This window comes from Aotus nancymaae, unplaced genomic scaffold (assembly GCF_030222135.1).
Source record: "Aotus nancymaae isolate 86718 unplaced genomic scaffold, 86718_ANA_hifiasm-v0.15.2.pri h1tg000065l, whole genome shotgun sequence".
NCBI lineage: Eukaryota > Metazoa > Chordata > Mammalia > Primates > Aotidae > Aotus > Aotus nancymaae.
The window spans coordinates 14,105,562-14,121,739 of NW_026988480.1; the positions used below are offsets into that span (position 1 = coordinate 14,105,562).

At 42.2% G+C, this 16,178-nt stretch overlaps 1 protein-coding gene across 2 annotated transcripts in view; it reads right to left on the reverse strand.

Annotated features, from left to right (window-relative positions):
- CDK13 (cyclin dependent kinase 13) overlaps positions 1-15,602 on the reverse strand; it is a 127,255-nt gene extending 111,653 nt beyond the window's left edge. The window contains exon 1 of one of the 2 annotated variants that reach the window (XM_012473569.2): positions 14,081-15,602. In XM_012473569.2, coding sequence (XP_012328992.2) covers positions 14,081-15,291 — 1,211 coding nt within the window. In that variant the 5' untranslated portion in view covers positions 15,292-15,602. The remainder of the gene's footprint in view (positions 1-14,080) is intronic. The other variant, XM_012473563.3, reaches the window with a different exon arrangement.
- Between the last annotated feature and the right edge of the window lie 576 nt (positions 15,603-16,178).

Here is a 16,178-nt window from a genome sequence, read left to right on the forward strand (position 1 = left end):
CCTTCTTAGATTTGATACCAAAAAACTCAAGCAATAAATAATGAATTGGACTTCATCAAAATAAAAGACTTTTGTCTATTAAAAGACACAATCAACAAAGTGACAGAATGAGAAATTATTTGTAATTCATTTATCTGATAAAGGACTTATGTCTAGAATAGACAATATAAAAAACTCTTAAGATCCAATAAGAAGACAGCCCAATTGAAAAATGGGCAAAGAAAGCTGGGCATGGTGTCTCATGTCTGTAATTCCAGAACTTTGGGAGGCCAAGGTGGGAGGATTGCTTGAGTTTGAGTTTGAGACCATCCTGGGCAGCATGGCGAAATCTCATATCTACAAAAATACAAAAAAATTAGCCAGGTGTGGTGGCGTGCAAATGTGGTCCTAGCTGCTCAGGAGGCTAAGGTAGGAGGATCGTTTCAGCCCCAGAGGTCGAAGTTGCAGTGAGTCGAGATTGTGCCACTGCACTCCAGCCTGGGCAACAGAGTGAAAGCCTGTCTCAAAAAGGAAAAGTATGGAGGGGAGACGGGGGCAGGCAAAGGATTCACGTAGACATTTCTCAAAAAAAGATTTTGGCCATTTCTGAAACAGTCAAAAAGCATGAAAAAATGTTCAACTTTATTCATCATTAAAGAAACACAAATCCAAACCAAAATGTGATCATACTGCAAATATCAAGGTGGCTACAACGAAAAAGACTTTTGTTGAGGATGTGGAGAAATTGGAACCCTCATATGTTGCCGATATGAATAAAAAAATGAGGTAGCTACTTTAAAAAACAGTTTGATAATTCTATGTTCTTTTTTAAAGAGCTCTTTAAAATCTTAAACATAGAATTATCATATGACCCAGCAATTCTACTCCTAGGTATACACTCAAGAAAAATAAAAACAAAAGCTCATGCAAAAACTTGTAAACTAATGTTCACAGCAGCATAAACAAAAATAACAAAAAAGTTAACCCAAATGTTCATTACTAATAACAAACTATGGCATAATTATACAATGAGTATTATTTGGCCAGAAAAAGGAATACTGATCCCTACTACAACACAGAAACCTTGAAAATGTTATACTTTGTGAAAGAATCCAGCCACAAAAGACCATACATTGTATGATTCCACTGAAATAAAATGTACAGAATAGGTAAATCCATAAAGACAGAAAGAAATCACCAACCACTGGTTGCCAAGACTAGGGGATGTGGGAATGGGGAGTGACTACTAATAGCCATGGAGTTTCTCTCTGGAGTGACTGAAATATTCTCAAATTAGTGATGACAGTTACACAATGCTATGAAAAGACTAAAGAATAAATTGTAGTTTAAAACAGTAACTGTACAGTATGTGAAACATCTCAATGCACAGATAACAACATTGAAATATTTTGTTTATTCTAAAAGTATACTTCCTTTATGGTCCTTATGCTGTATTAAAAGTAACAACAACAAAAAGACACGTGGCCAACTTTTGCAGATTTGCTCAAGCAAACACGTTCTAGTCCACTGAGCATAAATTCTGTGTTTGTCTCTATGTTTCTCTGAACCACACCCTGAGATGTGTTTGTGAAGACAGAAAAAGCAAAGAAGGTGAGAAGAGTAGAAGGGAGCTCAGTATTTGATTTGCACAAAGGCACATACACTTTGATTAGTGTCTACCCATTAAGAATTTGTTCATAGTGTATAGACCTTGTTAATATCAACAGATATTTTTTTTAACCTAGTGGATCTGGACCTCGTGTGTGTGTGTGTGTGTGTGTGTGTGTGTGTGTGTGTCAAAGTCTCACTGTGTCACCCAGGATAGAGTGAGGTGGCGTGATCTCAGCTCACTGCAACCTCCACCTTCAGGATTCAAGCGATTCTTCTGCCTCAGCCTCCCAAGTAGCTGTGACTACAGGCGTGCACCACCATGCCTGGCTAATTTTTGTATTTTTAGTAGAAATGGGGTTTTCACCACATTGGCCAGGCTGATCTTGAACTCCTGACCTCGTGATCAGCTGGCCTCGGCCTCCCAAAGTGCTGAGCGTGAGCCACCACACCCAGCCTGGACCTCTTTTTTTAATCCAAAGCAATTTATGCTGAAAGAATCGTTTGCTTGAAAATACCAGGTTTTTTGTTTGTTTGTTTTTTGAGACAGAGTCTCACTCTGTTGCCCAAGCTGGAGTGCAGTGGCGAGATCTTGGCTCACTGCAATCTCCAACTCCCGGGTTCAAGTGATACTACTGCCTCTGCCTCCTGAGTAGCTGGGATTACAGATTACAGGCATGCACCACCACACCCAGTTAATCTTTTTATTTTCAGTAGAGATGGGGTTTTGCCATGTTGGCCAGGCTGGTCTCGAACTCCTGGCCTCAGGTGATCCGCCTGCCTTGGCCTCCCAAACTGCTGGAATAATGGGCATGAGCCACCACAATCAGCCCTAGAAAATAAAATTTTAAAACAAAACAAAAAAAGCAATTAAATCTCACTTGCTAGGTATCTACTATCATATGCTTAAGAACCACAAATATTTAAAAAGTCACAGGACTTGAAATCCAATGGCTAAAGCAAAACCAAAATGTTATGCAAATTTATAATCCAGAAATAAAACAAGTCAAAATATTAAGGAAAAAAATTTCAATTTAGGATTCCATATCCAGTAAAATTATCTTTCAAAATGGAAACTTTATCAGGCACACAAAAAACAGACCTACGTTATAAAAAAAGCTCAAAGCTATTCCTCCAGTCAGAGGAAAATGATACTATATGGAAAGTTAGATCTGCAAAAAGGAAAAGCATTTGAAAAGGTAAATATTTGAGTAAATATAAGTGACTCTTCTCATTTTAAATTTTATGTCTATATTTAACACATATATACCATGCAAACACAGACATAAAACAATGACAACAGGCTGGGCACACTGGCTCATGCCTGTAATCCCAGCACTTTGGGAGGCCAAGGTGGGTGGATCACTTGAAGTCAGGAGTTGGAGACCAGCCTGGACAACAGGATGAAATCCCTGTCTCTACTAAAAATATAAAATTAGCCAAGTATGGTGGCACATGCCTGTAATCCCAGCTACTGGGGAGGCTGAGGCAGAAGAATAGCTTGAACCCAGGAAGCAGAAGTTGCAGTAAGCCAAGACCATGCCATTGCACTCTAGCCTGGGTGAAGAAGCAAGACTCCGTCTCAAAAAAAAAAAATAAAAATAAAGGAAGTATGGTATCAAAATGTTAACATTATACATAAAAGTAGACTGATAAACATGAACATTATAAACCTAACGAGAAAAATCTCTGTTACTGTGGCTTAAGCAAAAAAAAGATTTTTTTTTTTTTTGAGACGGAATTTCACTCTTGTTGCCCAGGCTGGAATACAATGGCACCATCTCGGCTCACCACAACCTTCGCCTCCCAGTTTCAAGTGATTCTCCTGCCTCAACCTCCCAAGTAGCTGGGATTACAGGCATGTGCCACCACACCCAGCTAATTTTGTATTTTTAGTAGAAACGGGGTTTCAACCATGTTGGTCAGACTGGTCTCGAACTCCCAACCTTAGGTGATCCGCCCGCCTTGGCCTCCCAAAGTGCTGGCATGAGCCAATGCACCCAGCCAGGCAAAAATTTTTTTGGACGTAAAAAGCATAAATCTGGCTGAACACAGTGACTGGCTCACGCCTGTAATCCCAGCACTGTGGGAGGCAGAAGCAGGCAGATCACTTGAGGTCAGGAGTTAGAGACCAGCCTGGCCAACGTGGTGAAACCCCATCTCTATTAAAAATACAAAATTTAGCCTGCCATGGTGGCACACGCCTATAATCCCAGCTACTCAGGAGGATGAGGCACAAGTATCACTTAAACCTGGGAAGCGGAGGTGGCAGTGATCTGATAACATGCCTCGGTGACAAAGCAAGACACACTAGCTCAAAAAAAAAAAAAAGCATAAATCATAAAAGAAAAATGCTAAACTGGTTTTTATCCAAATTTAAAACTTTTGCTCTTGGAATAAAAGTTCTTGGAAATTACTGTTAAGGAAGTGAGCCACAGACTGAGGAAAAAACATTTGCAAAATATGCAGATAGTATATATACAGACTTCTTACAACTCAGTAAGACAAACAATCCAATTCATAAAGAATAAACAAAACATTTTGAGACACTCAGCAAAAGATATGTAGGGCAAATAAACATATGGAAGTATATTTGACATCATTTATCATTAGGGAATTGCAAATAAAACCACAATGAGATACCAATACACATCCACCATAATGGCTAAAATCAAAGACTGACAAAAAAAAAAAAAAATGAAGTCTTACTGAGGAGACAAGGCATCTGGAATGCCTATACTCAACTGACTGGAATGCAAATAGCAAACACATTTTGAAAAAAAAACATGGGATTGTAGGAAGTCAAGCATTTGCTTACCATACAACAACTCAACAAATCCTCTCCTAACTTACTCAAAAGAAACAAAAACAAAAGACCCGTACTCAAATGTTCAGTAGCTTTGCTCTTAACAGCCAAATATAGGAACTCAACTCAATAGAAAGTAAACAAATGACCCAATTTCAAAAATGGGCAAAGGACCTAAACAGACATTCCTCAAAAGAGGGGATATAGTTGGGTTTGGTGATTAGTGCTTGAATCCCAGCTACCTGGGAGGCTAAGATAGGTGAGGTAGGAGGACTGCTTTAGCCAAGGAGTTTGAGACCAGCCTGGGCATCACAGCAAGATCCCATCTCAATGTTTTTTGTTTTTTTTTTTAAAAAAAGGACACACAAATGGCCAACAAATATATGAAAAAATGCCCATCATCATCAACAATCACCAAGGAGGCCGGGCAAGGTGGCTCAAGCCTGTAATCCCAGCACTTTGGGAGGCTGAGGCAGGTGCATCACCTGAGGTCAGGAATTCAAGATCAGCCTGACCAACATGGTGAAACCCGGTCGCTACTGAAAACTCAAAAATTAGCCGGGTATGGTGGCTCGCGCCTGTAATCCCAGCTACCCAGGAGGCTGAGGCAGGAGAATCGCTTGAACCTGGGAGGTGGAGATTGCAGTGAGCCAAGATTGTACCACTGCACTCCAGCCTGGGCAACAGAGTAAGACTCTGCCTCAAAAAAAAAAAAAAAAAAAAAAAAAATCACCAAGGAAATGCAAGCTAAAACCACTATGAGATATCATCTCCCACCTGTCAGAATGGCTAGCATCAGTAAAACGAAAGATAACAAGTGTTGGAAACGGTACAGAGAAAAAGGGACCCTTGTGCACTGTTGGTATGAATGTAAATTACTATAGACATCATGGAAAATAGTATGGAGGTTCTTCAAAACACAGGATCACCACATGATCCCACTTCTGGGTATATATCCCAAGGAACTGAAATCAGTATGCTTAGATGTCTGCACTCCCATGTTCACTGCACCATTATTCACAAATACCTCAGATATGGAAACAACCTAGGTGTCCATCATTAGATGAATGGATTTTTTTTCATGTTATTCAAATTTGTTTTTTGTTTTGTTTTGTTTTGTTTTTCAGACAGGGTCTCACTCTGTTGCCTAGGCTGGAGGGCAGCGGCACCATCTCAGTTCACTGTAGCCTCGACCTCCAAGGCTCATGCAATTCTCCCAGCTCTGTCTCACAAGTAGCTGGGACTACAGGCACACGCCACCATGCTGGGCTAATTTTTCTGTATTTGTAGAGATGTTTCACCATGTTGCCCAGACGAGTCTCAAACTCCTGAGCCAAGCGATCTGCATGCCTCAGCCTCCCAAAGTACTGAGATTACAGATATGTACCACCACACTCAGCTCAGCTTAAAAAAAAAAAAAGTAAATTATGTCATTTGTGACAGGAAGATAAATACTGCATGATCTTATATACAAGTGGAATCCACAAAAGTCAAACTCAGAAGCAGAGAGTAGAATGGTGGTTACCAAGGTCTAAGAGAGAGGAGTGTATGGGGAAAGAGATGTTGATCAAAAGACACAAAGTTTCAGATAGAAGGAATAAACTTTAGTGATCTATTGCACAGAATGGTGACTACAATAAAGCACTGCATATGCTGATACTGACAAAAGAGTAGTTTTTTTATTTGTTTGTTTTGAGACAGAGTCTTGCTTTGTGCCCAGGCTGGAGTGCAGCAGAGTGATCTCGGCTCACTACAACCTCTACCCCCTGGGTTCAAGCTATTCTGCTGCTTCAGCCTCCCGAGTAGCTGGGGACTACAGGTGCACACCACCATGCCCAGTTATGTTTTGTATTTTTAGTAGAGACAGGGTTTCACCATGTTGCCCAGGCTGGTCTTGAACTCCTGACCTCAAGTAACCCACCCACCTTGGCCTCCCCAAGTGCTGGGATTACAGGCGCGAGCCACTGCGCCTGGCCAAAGAGTAGATTTAAAATGTGTTCTTCAATGGCTGTTTGGAGCTTTGTTTAAAAAAACTTATTTTAAAAATGTTTTCACCACCAAAATAAGTATGTGATGTGATGGATTTCTTAATTATCTTGACTGAAGCCCTCCACAATGTAAACACCACAACATCATACACATAAACAATTATTTGTCAATAAAAAATAAATTGGCCAGGTGCAGTGGCTCACGCCTGTAATCCCAGCACTTTGGGAGGCCGAGGCAGTCAGATCACTTGAGGTCAGGAGTTCAAGACCAGCCTGGCCAACGTGGCAAAACCCTGTCTCTATTAAAAATACAAAACAACGGCCGGGAGCAGTGGCTCAAGCCTGCATCCCAGCACTTTGGGAGGCCAAGGCAGGTGGATCATGAGGTCAAGAAATCGAGACCATCCTGGTCAACATGGTGGAACCCTGTCTCTACTGAAAATAGAAAAAATTAGCTGGGCGTGGTGGTGGGCACCTGTAGTCCCAGCTACTCAGGAGGCTGAGGCAGGAAAACCACTTGAATTCGGGAGGTGGAGGTTGCAGTGACCCAAGATAGCACCACTGCACTCCAACCTAGCAATAGAGCAAGACTCCGTTTCAAAAACAAAACAAAACAAAACAAAAAAACCAATAATGGAATATGTGACAACTCCAAGTGTTGGTGAGACTGAAAAATGGGTACTCCCACACTGTTGGGAAATGTAAATTTGTAAAACCCTTCAGAAAGGCATTTTGACAATATATCAATGTTACAAATGTATATACCACCTTTGCCTCAATAATTTTACCCCTGAGAAATTTAATCTAAAGAAAAAAATGGAACAAATATACAAAAAATATATTTGCTTTAGATACATGCACATAGCAAAAATTAAAAAAAAAAAAACAACTAAGAATTTATCAAAGTGGATTTGGCCAAACAATTTATGCTATATCCATACAACAGAATACTAGGAGCTACTAATAAAAATGATATACTCTACTATGGAGTACAGGGTACAAGATAGCATTGTTATATGTTCCCACTTATGTAAAAATCATACATCCCTGTGCATATATGCATAAACAAGTCTAGAAGAATGTTTATCAAAATGTCATGAGTGATCATCTCATCAGGTAGCTGGACCTAAGAGGCCTTTTAATCTCTTACACTTTTCTGTACTAACTAAAAATTTCTACCATGAGCTTCTATTATGTTTGCAAACAGGTGAAAAATAATAAAGAGCAGTATCAGTAAAAAAATGACTCTAAGAAAGATGAAATAATTTAATGTTAGATAAATTGAATTTGGAATGCCAATAAAATATACCAGTGAAAGTGCCCCTATGCAACTGAAAATGCAAACAGAAAAGTGGGGAGGCATGTAGATCATTTACCACTTTCAGTTCCTCTCACTACCCTTCTCATTTCATTTTATTTACATTCCAGTTTTACCTACATTTATCCTCTAATGTACATCAATTTTATTTTCCAAATACATAAAGAATACTAGGTTCTTCCATGATTTAAATGTGCACAAATTCAAGCAACAAAATCACTGCAAACAAGTAATGCTTCTGATTCTAGCTTGGTACTTCTGCTTCCAACACTCACTTCAAAGCTTATGAATTTATATGAAACAAAGCCAACCAAAACCGAAATAACAACAACAAAATGATATTCACAAAAAAGTGCAAATAAAGGAAAAATTAAAATTTTGGGGGAAATAAAAATTTGACATAATGTCTGCTCAGAAAATTTTTGCTTTAAAGATTAATTCAAACTCACCAAGAATTTATCTTGATCAGCACAAAAGAGGGCAAATATAAACACTAGGTCTGAATTAATTGCATTCACACTAAAGTGACTCCCAGTATCCTCTATTCAATCTAATAAAGTAGAAGCTAGAAGGAGGTTCTTAAATTCCCTCCTTATAATTCAAAACAATTTCTTGCCCCATCCTAGAGTATGAGAGTATATATGAACCAAAATAGCAAGCAAGTTTAGATGTATAATTGGCATCTGTGCAGACTTATATGCACTAATCTGTAGATAAAAATGTATTTAAATTAAACCACCAATAAATAGGCTCTGGAATTTGTCCTCTAGGAGCTTACAATTTATAAGGAAAACACAAAAGTAGCCAGCCAACTAAGCTGATATTAAACAGAATTTTTAAAAGCTCTATAACAAAGATAAAGTACTGTGGGGATACAGGAAAAAAAAAATAACTTTTATCTAGATGAATTCAAGATAGTGGGATTTAAGGCTGGACACAGTGGCTCACACCTGTAATCCCATCACTTTGGGAGGTGAGGGCAGGAGGACTGTTTAAGCCCAGAAGCTCAAGACCAGCCTAAAGTCTGAGCAACATAGTAAGACACCATCTTTACCAAAAAACAAACAAACAAATAAACAACCCACAAAAGATAGTGGGATTTTTCAGCTGACTTTTAAATGCAAAGCTGGAGATGAAGAGCAAAAGAGAGTTTGGAGTCTCTTATCATTTAAGCTAAGAGAATAGCAATTATAAAAATAGAAATAAAAATGTCTCTAAAAATAGAATTCTGATAGAATGGAGTCAGATCATAAAAGGCATTAATTGACAATGCATTAGGAAGTTTAGACTTGGCCATGCACAGTTGCTCATGCCTGGATGGGCAGGGAGGCCCGGGTGGGAAGATTGTCTGAGGCCAGGAGTTCAACACAAATCAGAGCAACATGGTGAAACCCACCTCTACAAAAAATACAAAAATTCGCCACGCATGGTGGTGTGCACCTGCGATCCCAGCTACTTAGGGAGGCTGAAGCAGGAGGATCCTCTGGGCCCAGGAGTTGGAGGGTGCTGTGAGCCATGATCACATCACTGCACTCCAGGCTGGGCAACTGAGCTAGACACTATCCCTTAAAAAAAAAAAAGTTTAGATTTATGCTAATAATAATTCTAATATAATGGGAGTGACATGAGCTAAACAAAGATTTTAAGAAAACTCTTGATAAAAGGAACGATCTGGAAAGAAAAGAATGGATGAAATGAGAAGAATGTTAACAGTAACAGGAAGTCTAACTGATTAACCTTAAAGAGTGATAGAAATGGAAAAGAGGAAATAAATATTAGTGTTAGCGGAAAAGAAATGTGACAAGGACTGAGTAGATGTAAATGTCAGGTAAAGTTTGGTCAGAGAAGGAGGAAAACACAAAGCCATCACTCTGAGAATGAAAATAATGATTGTAGCTTTGGAGATTTAAGACAGTCAATCTACACTTCCATTCCCTTCTGAGAGTTTCTACATTTATTGCAGGATCCATTTTTTGAAACTGTTTAAAGCATTTTAAGAATTCCTTTCACCTAGGGATATTCATGACTGATTTCTATTAAGCATATATTAAATCAGTGGCATATTTTATGAGTAGATTTTTTTTTTCATTCTGGAATATCTCCATTTCATATACTTTTGAACAATAGTTATCAGGAAAAAAACACTAAATAATCCATAACAGAAGTACCATATATAATAAGTGAATACCAATAGTTTTACTTATTTATATCAAGAGTTCACCCATCTTTTTCAGATTCTTAAGTTCTTATTATTCCATAATGAAGGCTTCTGTGTTTCTTGGTGGAATGGAACTTCCATAGGTTTAGAGAAAGAACAAAACATACATAATAATTTCTTGCACTGATTTTAACTAATCTGACATCAGTAACTTCAGATCAAAATAACTCTGGAAAATCACCATCAATAACTAAGAGTAATTAATGCCTTCAAGAAATGTTTTTAGCCAATCTTTGTAAAGACAAAATAGAAACTACATCCACAAGATGTAAACCTAATTGTTCATAAATACTATGAATTAATAAACACAAATAAGCTGAAAGAATCTTTATAAGATTAGTCTTTTAAAATCTTCAAAATGCTGAATAAATGGCCAAGAAACAGAAATTAACACATAAATATCCAAACAGCAGCTGATTTTCACCAAAAGAGGTCATTGTGTGAGGTTGCCAGCTTCCTTAATGCAAACCTAAGTTCAATATAGCATATGCTTTAAGTGGTAAGTGGCCCATGTTCTTTAATGAATAGACTGCTGTTAGAATTCTTCATATTGTAACCAAAATCTACCTTCATATTGTAACCAAAATCCATGCTCTTTAATATTAAGAGTGTGTACTTTCAAATCAACCTAGGGTTTGAATCCAAGCTGACCTTGGAGCAAATCACTTAACTTTTTAGAGCTCCCATTTCCCAATCCATCAATGAGAATGTTTCCAACTATCACGTGGATTTCAGTGGTCAATGTATGTTAAATATTTATCATTGCCTGGCACACAGCAAAACACTACAAACAGTACCCTCCCCTCTTTTCAATACACCCTCACATTTATTATAGGGCCAACCAGCAAGATTATGTGACCTTCCACACCCCAACAGTCAACTAGCAAAGAAAATACAGCAAACAGGTTATATGGGGAGGTGGGGAGGCCAGGTAAAGTTAAGAAGGAACTGATTGAAAAGAAATGCATTAGCTAAGGACTGAAGATTCAAATGAAGACAAAGAATAAGTTGTGAGGTAGAAATCACTAAAATGGAAATGATTTATTCTAGGATCTGACATCAAAAAAACTTCAGGCTGGGTGCAGTGACTCACACCTCTAATCCCAGGACTCTGGGAGGCCGAGGAAGGTGGATCACTTGAGCCCAGGAGTTCGAGACCAGCCTGGGTAACATGATGAAACCCTATCTCTATTTTCAGCTTATTTATTTTTTAAAAAAATTGTTTTTAATCTTCATACCATGATTTCCCATACTATTTTGAATGTGTATGTATTTCCTTAAAAATATCTCCAGCCTGGGTAACAAGAGCAAAATCCCGTCTCAAAAAAAAAAAAAAAAAAAAAATCTACATTGACAATTCATTAATATGTAAATTCTGAGTAGGCTGGGAAAAGACTACACTGTTTCTTACAGCATTACACATGGTCTATATTAAATATTTAAACAAAGTTTGTAATACAGTCCCACATTAATATTTTGCATGTTCAGTAAACTCCATCATCCCTTCATATACCTATTCAACATTTATTAAGAGTGTATTTGTGCTGGATACAATGCTGAGCACTAGAAATACAATGGTGGACAAGACAGGCCAGTGCCTTCATGGAACTCACAGCCAGTCTACTCATTAAAAAACATGAGCCACTTACCACAAGTAATAAATTCTGAAAATAAATAACACTTTTTGCATTAATCTGTACAAGTGAGTTCAATCAACTGTTCCTAAAAGTAATAATACATTTACTATATTTTAAAATCTTAAGATTTTTCAATCAACTATTTTGCTATTAATTCTGGGACCCATGTTTTAAGCTGGACATTTGACAAACTAGATATAATGTGAAAAATCTGAAAACCATATGAGTTTTTTAGCCTAGAAGACTCAGAAGACATGACAATTGTCTTTACATTTTAAGGTTTAGCATACACGCGTGCTCTGTACCATTCCAAAGGGTTAAACTTGGAGCAATGGGTAAGTGACATGAAGGTGTATTTTGCTTACGATATGAAGAATTCTAACTATTTGAGATAATGAATAATTCAACCACCTTATATTAAATATTTCTGTAAGGTTGCAAGCTTTAAAAAGATAAATTTTCACTTAATCCTTGAAATAATCCCAAAAAACAAGTGTTTCCCTGTTATAGTTTAGGAAACTGAGTCTCCAAGGATCTTGCTAAAGTCCCAAATCTAGTGAAGAGGTTGCTCAAAGTAATGTGCTTCCCACCTCCAGACGTATTTCAGGCACATACCAAATGGCCATTTGTCAGGAATGTTAGCCAAGATACCCTAAAGTTCCTTCCAAATTCAATCCTGTAGAAATACTGGTGGTCAATATAAACACTATGAAAAGATTCTGTATAGAATGGTCCTCCAGAATGTAAGCTCCATGAGGGCAGTAACTAATTCTTCCCTGCTACATCTCAATACCTAAAACAGTATATGACATACAATACAAAAATACTAAATGTGAATAGTCCTAATCATACATACCGAAATTACATAAAATACATACTACTATTATACAATAAAGGACCTCGCTAAAGTATCCAGCAATTAAAAAACCTGATAAATAAAAAGTCCATTCTTAAAACTGCATCATTTTAAATTACTAAAGTCCTGAAACTTAAACCAATCAGTTTGCAAAACAAGTTCAACTGCAAAAATCGCAAACCTTTTGGCAAACCAAGTATTATAGTTAAAAGTAAAATACAATGTCTTACAAGATATAATGGCTAATTTTGATGAATGAGTTTTTCAATTCTTCACTAAGGCACCAACTACCATTTTAAGTGTGCTTCAACCCTCTTAAGAGTGAAGCAATTTATACAACTCTTTTGGCTTAAAGACAAACACGCTCAGATCTCTGCAAACATCACACCTTTACATTTACTAGGCTGATATTTCAAAGAGGTCTGCTAATTTTGCAGATGCATATTCATATTGTGTTAAGATTCCACATAACCCATACTTAGAGGTACTGTGCATCCACTTGCCATTACTGAAAGTCAGTAAGAAAAAGTGATCCAAATGTCATTTTGCAATAGAAATCATAAGGCCTGGAATGTGCAAACATCTCAAGGAATATAAGAACCCATAAAATACACGAAAGTTGTTTTTAGTGAACTCTGCTTAGTTGATAAGTATATTTCAAGGCACATTTCAAAAAAAGAATATTATATAACAAAAGAGGCAAGAAAGCTACATAAAACTTTTACTCCAATTTCACTAAATTAAATTAAACCTTTTAAAGATTTCTGGACAAAGATTCTGATATTTAAAAGTCTAGTTATCTTGTGTTTTTATCCTTCGGGCATATCTAAACAAAAAAAAAGTCCACGTAACATTAAATTAAGCAGTTACAGACTTATAATAGTATAAGAATGTACTAAACCATTCCCTTGGTTACACTAGGTTACACCACCCAGATTTATAATGTTATTAGCAACTGGGTGTCATCACAAACCAAGGAACCACAATCTTCTCATTTTCTTCTACTTTCTGTAATTATGACTTTGGAAGATCAGGTAAAACAATCCCCCACAACAATATCACTAAATAGATAGCTTCCTTATCTTCAGTATTGAGAACTAACAACTTCCACATAAGCTTTTTTCACATGCTAAAAGAATAAACTTTACAGAAAGGCTGCTTCTCTCACCACTGTAATAATCATAAGAAACATCTGCAATCTACATCTAACTCTGACATCAGCACCTGATTCTTATTCCCTGTACATTAGACCCTAAGCTGCAGTCCATTCCTAAATCCTCAACAATGAAACCTCTTCACAGAACTTTCAAAATTGAGACAACTTAAACCACTTCTAAGTTTACCCAAACTAACTGTGCCAGAAAAACAAAGAGCAATTGGGAGAAACCCGTTAATACATTAATGCAACACGTCTGAAACTTTAAATTCTTCCTCAGAAATCTTCCCTGCCACAGCTAGGAGAGAAGTTTCACTTGCCCAGTTGCTTTGTTCCTTTGACCCCCTAAAAGTGTCACAGGCGCGCGAAAACGCCTCTCCTTCCTGGGAGACTCAGGCGGTGTTGTCTTGTTTCGGTAGTGGACCTGCGTGGTTTTGAGCACCCAGGCACCACTTTCCCTACTGCTGGGGATCAGCGCAGCCAAAGCACACACGGGGAGAACGGCGGGACTCACCTGAGCACAGGGCTGTAGGGGCTGCGAGAGCGCCGCCAGCTGCTGCTGCTGTACGGACTGGGGGACACGTCGCCGCCTCGCTCATAGGAGCTGTGGCGGCTGTAGCTCGGAGAGCGGCGGCGGCTGTAGGGACTCGGGGAGCGCGGCAGTCGCCGGGAATAGGGGCTGCTGCCACCTCCTGCTGGGCTGGGGGACTTGCGGCTCCTCAGGCTCTGAGAGGCCCTGTGGGACACCGGGCTGTCGTCCCGGCCTCCCAGCGGGCTCAGAGACCGCCGCCGCCTGTAGGCCTTGGGCTCGGTCTTGTCCTCCCGGTAGGCCTTGGGCGGTTCCTTGTAGGCCGAAGGCGGCTCCTTGGACGACTTAGTCCGGCTGCGGTGGGCCTTCGAGTCCCGGTCCTTGCGGCTGCTACTGCTGCTGGACGTGGCCGAGGCGCTTTTCCGGCGGCCACCGCTGCTACTGCTGCTGCCGCTCTTGACGGCCTCGGCCCGTTCCTCGCCGCTGTGGCTGTGGCGGCTGCGGGACTTAGAGGCCTCGCTGCCGCCGCGCTGTCCATCCCGCCGCCGGTGCTCGCGGTGGCGCTCCTTGCTTCGACCGCTGCTGCTGCGGCGGTCCCGGCGGGGCCTGCGCTCTGACCCCTCCCCGCGCCTCTGGGTGCCAGAGGAGGAGGCCGGACTCCCGCCGCTGCCCCCCGTTCCCCCGGCAGCCGTCGCCGCCGTTGCCGCGCTGGCCCCCCCCAGCAGCAGCCCCTGCTCGGACTGGGAGCTCACATCCTCGTATTCCACCAGCGGGGTCACACCCCCGCCGCTACTAGCACCGCCACCGCCGTCCTGCTGCGGCTGGGGCAGCGAGAAGACCCGACGCTTCTCCGCCTCCTGCCCGGCGCGGGGCCCGCGGCGCCGCTTCTGCCGCCCTCCTGCGCGCCTCTTGCCTCTCGCCAGCCGCTTGACCTCCAGAGGGGGGCCCGGGCTGAAGCAAGAGGAGGAGGCCGCGGCGGCGGCGGCTGCGGCGGCGGCCGTGCCGGGAGCAGCCAGGAAGAGCAGAGGCGGCGGGGGCGGCGGCGGTTGCAGGAGCTGCGGCTGCAGGAGCGGCAACAGCAGTGGCGGCTGCTGAGGGGACAGGAATCGCCTCCGCTTGCGGCGTTCCTCCAACTTCTTCTCCGCCCAGCTCAGACCCCCGCCTCCCCCCAGCGCCGTGTCCGAGCTGCTCGGCATCGCCTAGAGCCCGCCGCAGAGCGCGGCGCGGGTGCGGCCTCCTCCCGGGTCAGACCCTGGCCATCTCCCCCGCCGGAAACGGGAGCGGCGGCGGAGGGACACCGAGCACCAGGGCCGGCCGGGAGACGCGCCACGATAATCCGGGTCGGGACTCGAGTCCCTGGATTCCAGGTCACAGTGGGGTACGCAGCGGCCTCCGGGCCTCAGGGAAGCAAGAATCCGGGCGGCAGAGCTCCCGATCGCGCTCGTCGTCCTATTCGCGGCAACGAAAACACCAGATGCGCCGGGCGCTGACCCGCGGGGCAGTCCCGAGTCCTCCAAGTGCCCCCGGGGGTGGGGGAGCGGCCTCGGCCGCGCTCTCGGCTCGGGCAGCGCAACGCGGAAGTACCACCTTCCTCGCCGCTTCACTCCATCGCGCCCTGACGTTGGGTGCGAGTTCAGGGGAGGGGAGTGGGCGAGACAACAACACGCCTCCACCACCTCCTCTTCGGCGTCGACGTCGTCCTCCTGTGGTGGCGGCGACACACCGCAGACGCCTCGGAAGTGGCCTGGGCCTGACAACAACTCCCAGCCTAGGACCTCGCGCACTCTGCGGCCCGCGGGTCTGGGGGGCGGGGCGAGGCGGGGGCGACCGGGCCGCGGCTGACGGTTGGGGCAGCGAACGTGCAGGGCTGGGCGGGGGGCTATTTCCGGGGAGATGGGGGCGGGGGCGTTTCTGAGTCTGTGGCGGTGGGTACGGGCCCTGACTTTCTTCTTCCTTCGCCCCCGCCGTCGCGAGCAGAGGTGGCGGAGCTACCCCTTTCCTCCGCTCTCCCCCCCTCCACGAGGAGGCTCCTGGCGTGCGCGGCCGGCCCCTGCTCGCTCCTCCCCTTCCCTCTTCGCTCCTC